General features: G+C 43.2%; 1 protein-coding gene across 5 annotated transcripts in view; it reads left to right on the plus strand.

The window, feature by feature from the left end:
* Positions 1-18,091, plus strand: part of MYO9A (myosin IXA) — a 325,415-nt gene that overhangs the window by 121,335 nt on the left and 185,989 nt on the right. For 4 of the 5 annotated variants that reach the window (XM_075007302.1, XM_075007303.1, XM_075007305.1 and 1 more), the window contains exons 3-5: positions 9,921-10,015; positions 11,126-11,188; positions 17,974-18,073. The exons of the other annotated variant lie outside the window; for it this stretch is intronic. In XM_075007302.1, the coding sequence (XP_074863403.1) occupies positions 9,921-10,015; positions 11,126-11,188; positions 17,974-18,073 (258 nt within the window). The remainder of the gene's footprint in view (positions 1-9,920; positions 10,016-11,125; positions 11,189-17,973; positions 18,074-18,091) is intronic. 5 annotated transcript variants of the gene reach the window in all.

An 18,091-nucleotide genomic window follows, 5' to 3' on the forward strand; every position in this document is an offset into this window, starting at 1 on the left:
TGAGGTGGGCAGAAGCCAGGTCAGAAGGGGTGAAAGAGTTGAATGGGAGCAAATCTATGCATATAAAACAAGCTTGGAGGATAAGATCTCAGAGGGATAGCCATGAGAGTCTGTATATGTAAAAACAAGGTGAGTCCTGTAGCATCTTAGAGGCTAATGGATTTATTAGGGCATAAGCTTTTGTGAGTAAAACCCATTTCATCAGATGAACAGGATGGTTCCATAGTTGGAGAAGCAGATAGAGTGGAAGGACCAAGTCTTTTGCGAATATGAAAGACCTAGTCATGAGTATGTTGTGAGGAGACGGAGCCAAAGGATAATGAGAGACAGAGGAATTTGAGGGTAGGGATTAGCAGGGGGTAATGGAGGAAAGAAAGCAGAAGCAATGGGGTCAATGGAATTAGAGTATGGGGGAAATCTCCAATGTGCACATGTCAATGTTTGACTCTTTTTCATCACTGCTGTATTGGGAATGGCATATCTTCAGGTCTGAAGAAGTGGGTCCGCCCCACAAAAGCTCATCACCTAATCAATTATTTTGTTAATCTTTACGGTGTTGCTTGACTACTCTTTCACCATTGTTAACCAACAGGTCATTCAGTTTTTCACCTGTTCAGATATTTGTTAGTTTTTTTTTTAAATTGCAAATCCAACTCCTGCAATTAAGTGCAAGTCTCATGTTGTTTTCCCCCTTAAAGCCTCAGCATCTGGCACCAGGATCAGATAGGAGAATCTCAGCTTTCATCGTAACAACATAATTTTTTAGTCCTTCTGCTTGTGGGGGAAGAAGCTTCAAAACATGAGCCACAAAGACTCCAAACCCAGAAGTGCAGTTAAAAAGAGATTTTTTTTAAAATCTCATGATACTACGTGTTGAACCTCTCAACTCTGGTACACTCAGGACCTGTCTGGTGCAGGACGAGAGAATTTGTTGGACAACGGGAGAGCAATGTTTTCTAGCACAGGGATTCCCAACCTGTGGGTCGTGACCCAAATATGGGTCATGGTTAGATTTGTTAAGGGTCGCCAGCTGGGCAGCTCCCAGCTGCAAGTGGGTCTTAAAGGAGCCATTTGTACTTTCTTAATGCTGCCTCCTCCGGCAACTATCTATCAATAGAGATAAGTGCCCTCTCCAGCAGCTATCTCTATCAATTGAGATAGCAGTTACCTTACGCCTGTGTGCTGAAAGCTTAGCACTTGATTTAATTGGTTTAATGACGGCTGTTTAGTATTCAGTCCCTAGGTTTAAAAAACTGTCCTCCTACGGGTTTTTTAAAAAAAAAAGCAAGCCTTGGACACCCTTGCTGTATGCATTACAAAGAGAGCTTCCTCCTCTGATACTTGTAGTGATTCCAGGCAAGCCACTTTATAGACCCTTGCAATAATTTTTGCCTCCCCCTCTTTCCGCCTTTCTCTTCTATGAAGTGATTTTTCAGTTTTTTGTTTGTGTCTCTGCCCCCCTGCCCTTCCAGCCTCAGAGGGTGAGGTTTAGGCTAGGGCAGGGGAAAGTGGTTTGAGGATAAGTCGTTCCTCCACTACGAGTCAGTTTAACTGTAATAATAAACTATAATAATAGTGTTATTTTATTAGTGTATTTTCCTTTTTCTATGAACTAACTACTATAAACACACAACTGTGAGGGGGCACAATTTCATATTCTTGCTTCAGGTGCAAAATTAGCTAATTACGGCACTGCTCTTCCCTCTGCCCCCGCCCCCCGCACTTTTGAATTGCTGTGGGCTGCAAGTCTTCCTGAATTGTCAGAATGGGTCCCCGTCTGGAAGAGGTTGGGAACCGCTGTTCTAGCAGCATTATCAACACTTACACTGCTTACTGGGCTTTAGAGGACAGTTAGGGTAAACTACAGCTAAATAACAGCACAGAACACACAGAGCTAGGAGTGGTGGTAGATGCAAAGAAACTTTATGGGACCACAGGACACTTGGCCACACCCATGGTAAGTGGTCATTTTGCTAACTAAAATCGTTATGTATTACAGATATTGCCAGACGAGAGTTCCAGATTAGAGAGGTTCAACCTGCATTAAAGTAATGGTGTTTTGTGACTGATTTTTTTGAACGACCTAATCTACCTTTTAGATTTAATAAACTGTTTTCAAAATCAGTTCCAGCCCAATCAAAATATCTTCTTCTCTTTAAAAATGTGGTAGGAACTTACTAGGAGCAGAATCATTACTTGTCTCTTACTAAATTTTTTGAATTCTTGAATCAATGTTTAGTCCAGACTGGAAGTATTGCTCAAACAGAGGAGTATTGACTTTTTTTTTCCTTCAAAATGTTGAGCCCCAGCCAGTAAAAGCTCTGGCCTTGCCTAGCATTTTAGGAATGCGCTTTATGGAGTTTTGCCAATGAGTATTTGCAGGCTTGCACCAATCACTTAGCAGAGGGAAATAATATGGACAGAACAGAATTTGTTTTAGTGAAATAGTTATATTCACAGTTTTGCAAGGCTGTACTGTTCCATTATATTTAATCTTGCTGGCTTTACAAGAACACAGTGTACAGTGCAAATGTATCTAGACATGCACATTTGTAACGCACTTTAATAGGACTTTTTATAATGTCGTCACTCTTTAAGAGACCTCATAAATGAAATAAAAAGCATTACATTGCCTCAAGTTAATTTCCCAACTGTTTTTAGCTAGTTGGTAACTGTGTTTTCAGAATGCCTCTGCTGTATGGTTACTCTTGTGAAATTATAGTAAGACTAGCACAATGTGTCCTGAAAATCTCTCTTAAATAAAAGAGTAATAAATAAAATAAAATAAAAAAAATTAACTACCAGCAGACCTGCGATATTCCATATAATAGTTTCCATGGAGACTCAGGTTACAAGACAGGTTGGCCTGTTGTGTAAAGCCAAAAGAAAAAAATCATGAAGCCTACAGCTTAAAAAAGATGGAGAACTCACATCTCCAGCTCTAACTCCCTATCCTTAGTCAATTTCTCTGTTCCTTACATTGGAACACATGACCTGAGGAAGCTTACTGCATTCTTAGGGAAAGTGTCTGCTACATTTGTCTACCGGGAGACGGGTGGGCTTTTGCCCAACATAAGGGACGCCTTTCAATGAAGAAAAGCTGCAAAGGTGGTGGATTTGCTGATGGGAGTTGGGGCAGTGTGGAGGGAAGAGATCTCTCATCTTTAGTTAAATAATGGGCTTACATCCTCTGCAAAATTCGTTTTTTGTGTGCGAAGTGGTTAATTTTTTTCCTTTGACCTTTTTCAGAAATAAGGCTCTCATCTTATGAGACTTGCTGCCCGTAGAGCTTTTTTTTTTTTAGAAATGTTTGCTTTAAGACCCTGGAAGACTTGGTGAGCTGGTCAGTGCAAACCTCAAGGCCATTTTCCTGCTTTTGATTTGGAATGCACTAACAAGGCTTGTGGGAAGAGGCCAGGAAGAAGCACTATACCCTCTCCAACATAGGTGCAGGAAGCACGAGCGTGAAAGATACTGCAGCACCTCCATGTTTTGGACCCGGCTTCCCCATGCCAATGGCTGCCAACCTGCAAGCCCCTGATCTTAGCCTCCAGGCAACCCTTGAGGGTGCCACTGGCTTCTGCACCCATTGGGGTTCTGCTGCCTGCTATCCTCATGGATCCAAGGCTCCACAGCTGCCTCTAGCTGTAACTAGGTTGCCAACTCTTAGGGGCCAGATGCCATTTGCAGTAATGGTGTTCTGGTCCAGGAGAATTGGCAGTCCTAGGTGTGACCCCAGACTAGAGTGCTGAGGGGTGTGAACAGGTGTGGGGTGGGGCACAACTCAGCACACCATGCGAAAAACATTTCAGCAACAGTGCTGTCGGACTGGGGAGAGACTCCTGCAGTTGTCATTTCCTTTAGTCAGTATGCTGATTTGCTGCTGGCTAGATCCCTTCCTAAATAATAATCACAATAAATAGACTTTAGTTCCCTGAACAAGGATCTAATCTTGTTAATACAGTATAGCACAGAGAACTAGAAGGCCCACAAACGATAAAGTCCTCAAGAATGTTGATATTTTATTAATTTTTTAAAGAAACATGAAAGGGTGGTAAGAGTACAACTGACTTGCCAAATGGCTGATGGTTTTATATTGCTTGTTGATATAAACTCCGTTAAGTGACTAATACCCATTTGTTTGGGTTTTTTTGTTAAAGTTTCCTTCAGTCATTTAGCATATGGGTTCTGTGGTTGCTCATTTCAAACCTGTTCCAGAAAATTTCATAAAATGAAATTGAGATTAATAATAATAATAAATAAGTAGAAACTGTGTTCCACTCAGAGGATTATTGTGTAGTGTTTCCTAGCTTGACTCAGAAGACACCTAGGTTGGTGTGCTGGCTGACATGCTGCTGCTCAGACTGGTACCTTGGCTCTGTGAACTGCACGAGCTTTTGTTTGCGCTGTTAGGGTAGGGCAAGTTGAAGAACAAAGATGAAATCCTTCAACTCATGTACATAGTAGTTTGAGTTAAATAGAATTTCTACCCTGTAGACTTGAGATGTCTGTTTCTGATAAGTATTCATTCAAATGATTTCTCTCTGGCTTCATTTAAAAACAAAACAAAACAACCAAGCATACCATTGTTGAAAAATTGGTATCGTATTTCAGTTTTGTTTCTTATTCCTAACATCATTTGTTACTTGTATAAATTCAGAACTTAACTGGCGAGCTGACTGGGATGTTCATAAATAGATTTTGAACCCCTTTTAACCAAACAGTGTACCAAAATAGAGGGTCAGCTTCTGCCCCAGGGTTGTGGCGTGAGTAGACAAGAGGCAAAGGGTGGAAGGGGAGACAGGACTAAAATGATGAAGTGACTTGTCCAAGGTCACACAAAAGGACAATGGACAGAGTACCAAAAATCAAAACTAGATTCCCAATCCAGTGAGCTGTCCACTCGAGATCATGTTGCTGTCTCTTTTTCTGCTGCTTGTTGGTACTGCATCAGGCAAACACTAGTTGTCAGACAAATGTCAGAAAGACAAAAGCTATTCATTCATAGATTCATAAGTGCAGCAGAGAGAGGTAAGGAGTGTATTATTGTAATATTCTGCGGCTTGTAACATTAATTAGACATGTGTTTTTTCTCCCTCCTCTCTCCAACGATCCTTGTTCAAAGCATAACAACTTCATGCATTGTTTGGGTAGTGTTGTTTGTTTAGCATGCTTCTTAAAATTCATTTTTTCTTTTGGAGTTTTCCATCTACACCAGTGAAAAGTGTGTTCACAGTTTCAAATTATCCTTTTTATCTTCTAGAAGAGTTCCATTTCTGCCCCAAATTCTAGCTTAAAATTGTTTTATTTAGAACTGCAAGCCAGGCTGGGTACAGCATAGCTTTTAATATAATGCTTAAGATAAAGTTAGGGAATACTGAGTTGGCTTGCCATTGAGGCAACATTTTAAAATCCTGCACTTATATCTATTCATCTCACACATTTTTCTTATTAGTTTCGATCTTAAACCTTGGCAGAGGATTGTATTAAGTGATCAGTTTTGAACCTGAAGAGCATTCCTGGAAAATGAAAACTTACTTTATCAAGTGACCTAAAAAATGTAAACCAGTAGCTTGATGAGGTAAAATTAGGCTGCATCTACACTATGAACTAAAATCGAATTTATTAAAACTGATTTATTAACACTGGGTTTTATCAATTCCATTTTGAGCATCCTCACCTTCCCATGTGCTCCCCACAAAATCGACTTGTTGCTGCCACACAAGTAGCTTAAATCGAGTGCTGCAGCAGTGTATTGTGAGAACCTATCCCACCATTCCCTGAGCCCTGTAGCATTCTGGCTATTTTCACTGGTGCATCGTGGGGGAAAAAAATAGCCTGCCAGTAGATGTGGCTATCTGATGACATCTTCCCCCATTTCATTCCACTCTTCCCCTGTCATGTTAAACAAAATGTCCCTTTTTCCAGATGGGGGTCTGGCTTGTCTTTATAAGAGATGTGCTTTTTATAATTGAGGGGAGGGGAGGGGTAGACAACCTGTCCCAACTGACAGATTTTTGAAAACGGGATGCAAAAGCACTGGACCTTTGCAGGCTTGGATCTGGATTTAGACCTCCTGCCAAAGAAGACCCTCAGAAGAAGCAGCCAGCTAAAAGACCCCTGGCTACAGCCAGCCCCAAAAATCATGACCATCCAGAGAGAACCACCACCAGCCCCTATTAACAACATGCTTAGGTTTAGATCTAGGTTTGGACCTGAATCTGGATTTAGATCTCCTGGAAATGCAAACCCTTAGAAGAAGAATATATTCAGATAGACATGGGTGCTACACTAAAACTGCAATGAATTATTGCAACAGTTATGGCTGGGGGCGGCTAAAAGACCCCTGTTTGCAGCCAGCACCTGAAATCATGACCACTGAGAGAGACTTCTCGTGGGTGGCTGAAAGACCCCCGGCTACAGCCAGCCCCTTGGCCTTAGGCTAAAGCCCATCCAAAAATTCTCTCTCAGAGGACAGCCACGCTAGTAACAAAGTATTTTCTTCAGTTGCCCAAAAACCATGACTGACCAGGGAGAGGTCCCCTGGCCAGCTACAGGACCTCACCGCGCTCAAGCTGCCTGGCACCTTGTGCGGCATGTCCTTTTGTTGATTCAGGGTCAAGCCACATGATGCGGCTGGGTGCGGGAGAGTTCCAGACTGCATGGTGCCTCCAGGGTGAGGAAGGGACGGGAGGTGAGGGTCAGGAAAAAAATGTAAGTGGCTGAAAAGAAGTTTCTCATTCAGGTATGGCATCCCCCACACACACACTGGCTGCCACGTGATGTGGGTTAGGGAAAATTCCAGAATGCGGGGCGCCTCTCAGGGAGGGCAGGGACAAGATATGGGGGGCAGGACAACATGTAAACAGCTGAAAAGAGGTTTCTCGTCCTATCAGACAAGTACAACCCCCACTCACAGCCTAATTGCCACATGGTGTGTGTTGGGGGGGCGGGGAGGGAAGCAGCAGCTTGTGCTGGGCAGAGCAGGGGTATACACAGAACCACAGATCCCCCAGCTGTACTACTAGCAAAGAAAAAGATTTTTTTCAGACTTTCATGACCCTCCAGCCACTGGTTTCCAGTTGCCAAATTGAAACAGGCTTCCTGTTGCCGAATTTCTCTGCACCTGAGAGCAGTGGAGATGGAAGAGGCCAGAGCGGAGGACTGTGGGGCACATACGGAACATCTCTGGAGGCCAATAGATTTGATTTAAAGATGCGGCGCTTCCTCGCTACCCTTCATTCGGAATTTCAAATTTGAACTGAACGCTACACCTATCAGGTTACTACAATATTGTGATATGGATGATATAGTGCGCTACAAATCGAGCTAATGGAATTTACAGTGAAGGCAGGCACTTGGAAAAATCTGGGCTAAAAGACTTCAGATCGATATTAGCTTGTAGTGTAGACATAGCCTAAGTTTCTGTGCATTCTCAGATTGGTTGCTTCAGAATTTAGTAGAAAAGGGAGAAAATATGTGCAGTGCTCTTATTCTGAGGCAAAAAATGTATGGGGAAACTTTAATTCGACAATTCTAAAGTAACAGCATGTACAAAATACTGTATCTAGGGAAGTGATTTTTTTTTTTGTCTTGAGTGGTGGGATTGTTTGGAGAAATCTAAGGGAACCTTGTCTGCAGAAGTAGGGAGGTGATCGTGTTAATACACACACACACACAAGATCGGGAAGTTTTTTTCTAAAAGATCTACTCTAGGAGTTGTTTTGGGGAAATTCTGTGACCAGTAAGTATGTGATGCAGGGTGGGTCACACGCAGGCGACAATCACTGTATTGCTCCTGGCCATGTAGCCTATGAATATGTTGAACACATGCAGTATGCAAATGTTTACAGATACAGATCCCATATAGAATTGATTCCTGTGTAAATACTAGCTCGCTATTTTGATAGTTGTCTGTAATTGTAAAACTTGGTTTTAGTGACCCACTGAAAACTTACATGGATCAAATTAAATTTTAACAGGTTCCATGTGTTCAGATCTGAAAAATATCAGCTAGTTATCAAGACACTAATAAATATACCTCATAGTGGACTTGCTGGATTTAATGCTCTGCTTGATAACAGGCATTCGCGTTTCAAGCTCCAGTGATTTAATTAGAACCAAAATCTATTCAACACGTTTCTGTAGGCTAGGCGGGGTTGTTTGTTGCAGGATGATTTTCAGCCAGTGCGCGCGCGCACACGGAGAACTACTTGGTTCTAGTTCATCGAGACTCATCCCGCTTCTTGCTTTGAACAGCCACAGTTTTAACTTTGTGTTCAACTTCTCAGGATAATATGTACTAGAGGCTGAACCTCTGTCGTCCAACATCCGTAATCCAGCATGATAGTTAACTGAAGGACCAGTTATCGGAGGTGTGGCCAAGTTTCCTGTGGTCCCGTAAAGTTTGTTTACAGCCATCAGTCCTGGCTCAGTGTTCTGTGAAGTTATTTAGCTATAATTTACTCCAAATGTCTTCTAAGAGCCCAGTAAGCAGTGGAAGTGTTGGTAATGCGCGAGACAATACTGGCATTCTGTGGTCTGGCAAATTCTCTCATTCAGCACCAATGAGGTCCCAAGGATGCCAGACAAGAGAGGCTCAGGCTTTAGAGTCAAGAGGCCAAGTCTGCTATTCCCCATGGCCTAATAATTCAGGAACAGCTGCATTGGTTAGAAACAACTTTGTTTTCTGATCATATCAGCTTGGGGAGTCTGTACTGGAGCAGAACTACTCTGATAGGTATATAACACCAAATGAGTGTTTCAGGAAATGTCAGTATTTCGCGGAAGTAAGTGGAAGAGTTACACTAGGTATAGTTGCAGTTCTGTCATGTCAAATGTTTTGCAACCTGAGGCCATGTCTACACTATGGAACTTAGTTGATTGCCCATACAGTAAACCCTCGAGATATGCACAACCAAGTTGTGCATGTCTCGGGTTAACATGACCGCCAGCCCTGACAGAAGTGGGAAGCCACTCCTGTCAGGGACGGCAGCCTGTCTCGCGGTTGTGCCCCTCACAGGAGTGGTTTCCTGTTGGGGTGGCAACCGCAAGTCAGGCTGCCATCTCTGACAGGAGTGGGGAAACTGCTTCCCTGGTCAGTTTCCCAGGTCCCACATGCCACAGGGAGACAGGAACCAGGCCGCCCCCTGGTTCCCGTCTCCCCTCGATTTGCACGAAAATCTGAGTTACTCAAGGGTTTTCTGTATGCAATCCTAGTTATATGCAATCAACTTACTTTGCCATCCTGACTGAACAAGGTTGACAGGAGTCGACCTCCCTTACTCCTCACATCTTGTGACGTGTACAAGGGTTGATGCTGACCCCGATAGGCAGGCTTCACATGTGTCTACCAGATGCATGAGATCGAAGCCTGGAAGACATAGCCCTGAGCTAGTGTAGACATAGCTCGAGATGAAAAATAGAAGCTTGGTGAAGTTTAGCTTTGAACATCTAGGTAGCAATAGATTAATGTAGACTATTGATAATTAATTGTTTAAGAGTAAAAATCTATCCAGTAACTGAATTACTGTTTATTCAAGAGAATTTTAGGAAGTATCAGTGCAAATGTGCTTGTACGGACCTTCTAAATTATCTCAGCCAATACTCACAGGAGTGGCCTCTGCTGCATTAGGAAAGTCATCCATTTTCCTCTGGCTGAGCATTCATTTTTCCCGCAGTGGAGTTTTATAATGGTATATGCTCCTTTTTACTCTAGACATTAAGTTGGATGTAAAGCTGGTTCCCCGAGTTTCAGTGAGAAGCATTCTATCTATGCAGCTCCCCTTCTCTGGGTGGTTATTATTTGTGCAATGATAGCCAAGTCCCAAAAGCGACCCTATGATGTGCACATAAGTTTGGCTGTATGTAGCTTGTCTCTTTTGGAACACCATGGTAATATCTTCTCTTTATTATGACAGGCTTTTGGAAATGCAAAGACAGCACATAACAACAACTCCAGTCGCTTTGGCAAGTTTATTCAAGTGAATTACCAGGAAACGGGCACCGTGAGGGGGTAAGTGGCAATCAGCAGCTGTTTAGGGTTTTGAAATAGATGTATGCACTGAAATTGTTACCTGCACAAAGGAATGTAAACAGATTCAAAATATCCGTATAATATGTGGCCTCACTTTTGTCTTTGTGATAGTCAGAGATAGGCCCCTTGCTTATTGTGCAGGTACTTAAGTGGGAATATATGCAGCGTTTACCCGTTATGAACAGATCTTTATTGGTAAAGAAGCTTAAATGTACATTTTCAACAGCATCCCCATTTAGCATCGTGACTCGCTGGGATTTAGTCCATGAGAATTGCATGATTAAACATCTCTGATGAAAATGTAACCCTGTTCTTTGTCCATGCCTATAAGAAAATGTATTGATTTGTTCTATCATTTTGTTTTCTGAAGATACTGTGTCACGGCTTTCTTTTTGTTTCCCAGCAAAATAATGTCGCACTATATTGCCTGGTTTTCAGATAGTCTGAGAATCCACAGCTCCCAGTGACGTCAGAAACAGCTGTGGACAGGCAATACGTCTGAAAGTGGAGCCTCTGCTTTCCAACCTTTTTGCTCACCTTCTGTATTATTTATTTTTGTTTTAAACAAGCAGTTCAGTAATAAGTCCATACTTTTAATGGTGAGATTCTGCTATTTTATAATATCCACTTAAATCTGCATCCTTCTTTGTTATAATTAAAGGGTTGCAATGTCAAAAGGGATAGATATCCCCTTTTATTTTGAGTGGAGCTGACAGAAACATGGCCACTTATTTACCTACACCGTCCATTTATGTAGCATGTTTCCTTGCTGAATTTGGGTTTAATAGGTATTTCGGATTCTTCAGTTGCTGTCAGAGTTTCCCTCTGCACTTCCTGCCCGTGGCTAACTCATCAGAGGTCATGGATTTCATATAGATATTAATCCTGGCTTTCTATCACACTAAACCCCTCAAAAGTCAAATGTAATTTTGATCTCATTCTGCCTTGGATATAACTATATAACTGCGTATAACTAATTTAAACAAGAATGAAATAAAAATGTCTTACCTGTAGAGAGAAAATTGCTGTAAAGCTTTCTTTGTATAAGCCTCACTTCAGCTGAACAACAAATTTTTTTTTTTGTTCCAGAGCTTATGTTGAAAAGTATTTACTGGAGAAGTCCAGGCTAGTCTATCAGGAACACAATGAACGGTAGGAACTTTTTTCTTACATATAAGTTCTTATATTTTTGGGTGCATGGCACATAGTTTTAATACCCTATTGTAACTGGACTGTAGGTTATCACTACCTGTTGGTCCATTACTTGTCGTGGTGAGGAGGCTTGTGTGTCTCAAGGACCTGGAGAGCTATTCCAGTGGAAGCTACAGCTCCTGGAAGAGTCACCCAAACTGAACGGGTCAAAGGGTAGAGACCAGACAAGTTTGGATCACCTCACCCTGAGGTAAAGGGGTTAGCTTAGGGTTAGCAGCTCTATCTGTGGAAAAACAAAAGTTACAGAAACTCTACAAAGAAACCAACAACTACACAAGTCTTGGGAGGAGTTGACTGTCCACTCAGATTGAGTATGAAGCTTGTCAGGGAAAGCCAAAAGGAAACTGCACTGCAGATGACTTTCTCTCACCCAGGACAACAACCCAGTTTGGTAGGTGGAATGCTTGGACCATGTATCAAGTGGGGAAGACAGCACAGATTGCGGCAGAGATGAAACAGTACAAGCTTGCAGTTTTGGGCTTGTGTGAGACAAGTGGACACAATCTGAGCAGCTGTGCCTGGCAACAGGTGAAACCCTCATCAGTTCAGGACATGTACAGGACATGCACTGTACACAGGAGCTGTGGGCTTTGTTATTAAGAGAGGCATCTGGTGCTTTAAGGGAGTGGACAGCAGTATCTTCACGCATCATCACGTCCAGATAGTACACCAGAGTTCGAAAGGTACTAATTGTGCAATGTTATGCACCAACCAATGAACCAGCTGAGGAATGTAAAACAGACTTCTGTGAGAAACTACAAAGTGTGGTGAACCAGAAAGCAAAGAAGGGTATGTTGTTTTTGATGGGCGACTTCAATGTGAAAATTAGAAGAATAAATATGGTAGAGAACGAACCCTGGGAAAAGAAGACCTAGGCAACATGAATGAAAATGGAGAGCACTTCAGTGACTTCTGTTCCTTCAATGGATTGGTGATAGGTGGTAGTGTGTTTCCAACAAAAGGATCCAGAAGGTCACATGGATTTCACCAGACCACCAGTCAGAAAAAGAGATTGATCGCATGTGTATCAGCTGTTCTTTCAGAAGACCGATGCAGAATGTTCACACTAGATGAGGAGCAGATGTAGGTTCAGACCACCATTTGGTCATGGTAAAACTTAAGTTTAAGCTCAAGAGGTACACCACAAAAGTAACCAAGCTGGGATTGAGATTCAACCTGAAGCAGCTGAAGGATTTAGAGAAGAGCTGGTTTCCAAGTGGAGCTGTCCAACAGATATGCACTTCTGGCAAACCTAGTCCCGAAAGATGCTGTCATGTAACAACCTTGGGAACACACACAAACAGCCTGGAAAGAAACGTGCACTAAAACATTGGAAAGGAGGACAAGGCATCACAGAAGAAACTCTGAGAGAACCTGAAGGAACAAAAGGACGGAAAAACAGCAGTCAACAGCAAAACAAGAGCAGCCAGGGTGGAAGCTCAGAGACTGTGTTCAGAAGCCAACAAAGAAGTTAAAAAGGCTGTAAAACAGGAAAAGAACAACTTTATGGAAAACTTTGTACAGCAAGCTGGATAAGCTGCAGGACAGAGAAACTCAAATGAGCTCTGTAACATCACATGGAAGCTAGCTGGGTCACTGGGTACAGTGGGTCATCCAGTACAGGATAAGGAGAGACGTGCTAACAAACCCAAGTGAGCGTCTCAGTAGATGGAAGGAATGCTTGGAAGAGCTACTGAACTGCCCTGCCCACATGGAACCTCCTGAGCTACCACTGCAAAGTAACAGCAGCAGACCTACAAAAGAGGAAATCAGAAAGCCATTGCCCATCTGAAAAATGGAAAAGCACCTGGTTCAGACAACATCCCTGCAGAAGCAATCAAAGCAGGTAGTGAGACATGAGTCAACATGATGTAGAATCTATTTGGGACACCGAAGAGATCCCACAAGGCTGGAAGCATGGCTGTTTTATGAAGCTTCCAAAGAAAGGTGACCTGAAGGAATACAAGAACTGGAGGTGCGTCATGTTACTGTATATTCCAGGAAAAGCGTTCAATAGGATTTTCTTGGAGGGAATGAAGACAGAATGGATAGACAGCTCAGGGAAGAACAGGCCGGCTTCTAAAGTGAGAGATCCTGTACTGACCTAATAGCAACTCTGAGAGATCACAGAACAGTCGCTTGAGTGGAACTCCCCCTGTACACAACCTTCATAGATTTTACAAAAGCCTTTGACAGCGCTGATAGAGACGCTTTGTGGAAACTGCTCCAACACCGCGGCATCCCAGCCAAAATTATTAACTCGATTCATTCAACATATGAACCCTTGACGTGCCAAGTTGTTCACAATGGTGTCTTGACAGACTCCTTCAGCGTACTGTCAGGAGTGCAACAAGAGTGCCTATTGTCACCTTTCCTGTTCTTGATCACAATAGACTGGGTTATGAACAGTACAACAGAAGGCCATCGACAAGGCTTTCAGTGGACGTTTTTCAAACAGCTAGAGGACATTGATTTTTGCTGATGTCACCCTCCTTTCACACCAGCATGAAAGCGTGAAAGAAAAGGTTGCAACGCTGAACACAACTGCCTCAGTGACTGGACTGAGATTAACAAGAGAGAGACCAAGACAGTAAAGTTCAGCCAGTCCAACAACACCATCATCACACTGGGAGAGGATGACCTGGAAGATCTGGAGCAGTTTACCTATGTGGGGATTATTATGGGCATAGATGGAGGAACAGATAAAGATATCAATGCCAGGATAAGGAAAGCGACAACTGCATTCAAGATTCTCCATCCCATATGGAGCTCACAAATAATATCTGCGAAGATGAAACTGTGGATCTTCAACACAAATGTGAAGTGTGCTCTTGTATGAAGGTGAGACCTGGTGTACTAAAAAGTCTTCAAATCACAAACTACAGACCTTCAAAAAACAGATGCTTGCAGTACATCCTTCGCATCAAATGGCAAGACATGGTCACAAATGAGGAGCTTTGGAACAGAGCAGGACAAGAACCACTTGACATTCAAATCAAGAGAAGAAAGTGGGGATGGCCAGGCCACGTTCTCAGAAAACCATCATCCAACATAGTCTGTCAGGCTCTCACATGGAACCCATAAGGAAAATGCAAAAGAGGAACACCTTGGACAACATGAAGAAGGTCTACTGAGATCTAAGGACAATAACTGGGGAACTCCTGGAGCCAGCTAGAAGTTTTGTCCCAAGACAGAGTGGAGGAGATTTGTAGATGACCTATGCTCCACACGGAGTACAAGGGGTAAGTAATAGTAGGGTATCGGTTTCTTCATTCTAAATATATATTGCTAATCAAATTACAGGCAATCTACAAGCAGGTAATGTTTAGGAAGTTAGTTAATAAAAAGTGAATTAGTTAAACTGCATTAAACCCCCATGTGAATCCACACTTTTGGAATTATGGTCACCTTACAGCTCCCAGCTGCTGTGGATGGAGATCCCCTCTGCAACTTTCAGCCACCACTGTTGCAGGGGGACAGCAACAAACATCACAGCCAAGTCAGTTTCCATGAATGTTTATTGCCCATGACGCGTCCATGACTTCTACTAAAATGTCTTAGTTAAGAGTAAGACGTGTGTGTATAAAATTCCTAGTCTGTACCCTTGGCTTTACCACCAGGTTATCCTGGAAGGGGTTACTTAGAAAACCAGAGCTACTGGAGCCAGGTGGACCCTAAGTCTGTGGGGAGACAGAGGGTGCAGGAGACTGTAACACTAGCTCTAAGATCTAGGCAGTGGAATGTGGGGTCGCACTGCCTGAGAAGAGTGTCAGAGGCCCTGTCTGCATGTGGGAGAGATCCAGAGCTAGGATGAGTGATCAGTCACTACTTAGACCCAGGGTGCCTGGCGATAGGTCGGTGTCAGCAGCTGGATCTCATTGCAGCCCACCATCCAGGGAGGGTAACTGGACTGTTCGTAATGTAAGAAACAGGAAGATGACAGGCCATGGTCTATCCCATATGTAGGTTCTTGGACACAGGTGGGATTGTACCACTGCCTGCTTCCAAAGGGTAGCAGACTGGCTGTTCAGGTTTCTCTGATTCTATGACTGTGTTAGAGCTAGAAGGGACCTCAGGAAGTCATTGAGTCCAGCTCCCTGCCAGAAGCAGGGTAAACCCCAACTAAATCATCCCAGCCAGGACTTAAAAACCTCTAGGGATGGAGACTCCACCACCTCTGTAGAACAACAAAAAGTCTTGTGGCACCTTATAGACTAACATATTTTGGAGCATAAGCTTTCGTGGGCAAAGACCTGCTTGAGCTCCAAAGTATCTGTTAGTCTATAAGGTGCCACAAGACTTTTTGCTGTTCTCAAAGCTACAGACTAACACGGCTACCTCTCTGATACTTGTCACCTCTGTAGGCAACTCATTCCAGTGCTTCAACACTCGCCTGGTGAAATAATTTTTCCTAGTATCCAACATACACTTTACTTTCTGTAACTTCAGACCATTGCTCCTTGTTCTGCTATCAGTCACTACTGAGAACAGCTTCTCTCCATCCTCTTTAGAGCCCACCCCATTAGGAGTTGAAGGCTGCTATCAAATCCCCCCTCACTTTTCCCTTCCACAAACTAAATAATTCCGGATCCCAAGGTCTCTCCTCATAGGTCATGTGCCCCGGCCCCCTAATCATTTTTGTTGCCATCCACTTGACCTGCTCCAATGCATCCACATCCTTTCTATACTGGGGGGGCCCAGAACTGGATGCAGTGCTTCAGATGTGGTCTCACCAATGCTGAATGGAGGGAAATAACAACTTCTCTAGATCTGCTGGAAATGCTTCTCCTAATGCAGCTCAATATGCTGTTAGCCTTCTTGGCTACAAGGCTACACTGTTGACTCATATCCAGCCTCTGATCCACTGTAATCCCCCAGTCCTTTCCTGCTGCGCTGCTACTTAGCCAGTCAGTCCCCAGCCTGTAACCGTGCTTGGGAGTCTTCTATCCCAAGTGCAGAACTCTGCACTTCTCCTTATTGAACCTCATCAGATTTCTTTTGGCCTAATCCTCCAATTTATCTAGCTCACTCTGGACTCCATTCCCTACTCTCCAATGTATCTGCCTGACCCCTTACCTTAGAGTCATCTGCAAATTTGCTGAGGGTCTCTCATCCAGACCATTAATAAAGATGAACAACACCAGCCCTAGAACCAATCCTTGGGGCATTCCACTTGAAAGTGACTTCCAGCCAGTCATTGAGCCATTGGTTGCTATCTGTTGGGCCTGACTATCCAGCTTTCTATCCACTTACAGTCCATGTATCCAATCCATACTTCCTTAACTTATGGGCAAGAATGTTGTGGAAGACTTTATCAAAAGATTTGCTAAAGTCAAGATATATCACATCCACTGACTCCCCCATCTACACAGAGCCAGTTACCTCCTAATGAGATTGGTCAGGTATGATTTGCCCTTGGTACATCCATATTGGTTATTCTTGATCACTTCCCCTCTTCCAAGTACTTCAACATAGATTCCTTAAGGATCCCCTCTATGATTTTTCTGAGGACTAAGGTAAGGCTGACCTCTCTATAGTTCCTTGGATCGTCTTTCTTTCCTTTTTTTTAAAGATGGGCACCATGTTTGCCTTTTTCCAGTCATCTGGGATCTCCCCCAATCTCCATGAGTTTTCTAAGCTAATGGCCAAAGGCTCTGCAATGACGTTTACCAATTCCCTCCGTACCCTTGGATCCATTAAATCCAGACCCATGGATTTATGGGTAGTTTTTCTAAGTAGCACTCAGCCTGTTCTTTCCCCACAAAGGGCTGCCCACCTTCCCACACTGCATTGCCTAGTGCAGTAGTCAGGGAGCTGATCTTGTCCATGAAGACTGAGGCAAAAGAAGCATTGAGTACTGCAGCTTTTCTCACCTCTGTCACCAGGTTATCTCTCTCATCCAGTAATGGTACCACATCCTCCCTGATAACCCTCTTACTAACTTTCCTGTAGAAACCCTTCTTGTTACCATTCACATCCCTTGCCAGCTGCAGTTCCGGTTGTGCTTTTGCTTTCCTTATTACTCCCCAGAATTCTCCAGCTATGTATTTGTACTCCTCCTTAGTCATCTGTCCAGGTTTCCACTTCTTATACAAATCCCTTTTGAGTTTAAGCTCACCAGGGATTTCACTGGTAAGCCAAACTGGTTGTCTATCATGTTTGCTTTTATTGCGCATCAGGACCGTTTGTTCCTGTGCCTTCAGTGAGGCTTCTTTAAAATACTGACAGTTCTCCTGAACTCCTTTCTCCCTTCATGTTGGCTTCCCAGGGGATCCTGCCCATCAGTTCTCTCAAGGAGTCGAAGTCTGCTCTTCTGAAATCAAGGATCTGCATTTTACTGCTCACCCTTTCTTCCTTTAGTCAGGATCCTGAAATCCACCCTCTCGTCGTCACTGCAGCCAAGGTTGCCACCCACTTCTATTTCTCCAACTAGTTCCTCCCAGTTTGTGAGCAGCAGTAGCCAATTGTAGACTGAACTGGGTGTTTACATGTGCTTTGTTATTGATGCCTTGAATTTTAAAAGCCACTTGAAGTTGTCCTCATTTGAAAGTCAATGGAAGTTGGGTACCTAATACCATCCAGGCCTTGGAAAATCCCAGTCTCAATTGTATGCTTAGCTGCAGGCCCACAACTGTGAAAATCAGGTTCTCTAGGGTGGACACAAAATGATACGTCCAGGGCTGATATTGATTTTCAAGTTTAACATAATTTTCATTTGTTACCAGGAACTACCATGTATTTTATTACCTTCTGGCAGGAGCGAGTGAGGAGGAAAGATCAGCGTTCCATCTTAAACAACCTGAGGAGTACCATTACCTCAATCAGGTAGGAATAACCGGGCAG

The sequence above is a fragment of the Carettochelys insculpta genome, chromosome 12, assembly GCF_033958435.1.
Source record: "Carettochelys insculpta isolate YL-2023 chromosome 12, ASM3395843v1, whole genome shotgun sequence".
In the NCBI taxonomy this organism is placed as follows: Eukaryota; Metazoa; Chordata; order Testudines; family Carettochelyidae; genus Carettochelys; species Carettochelys insculpta.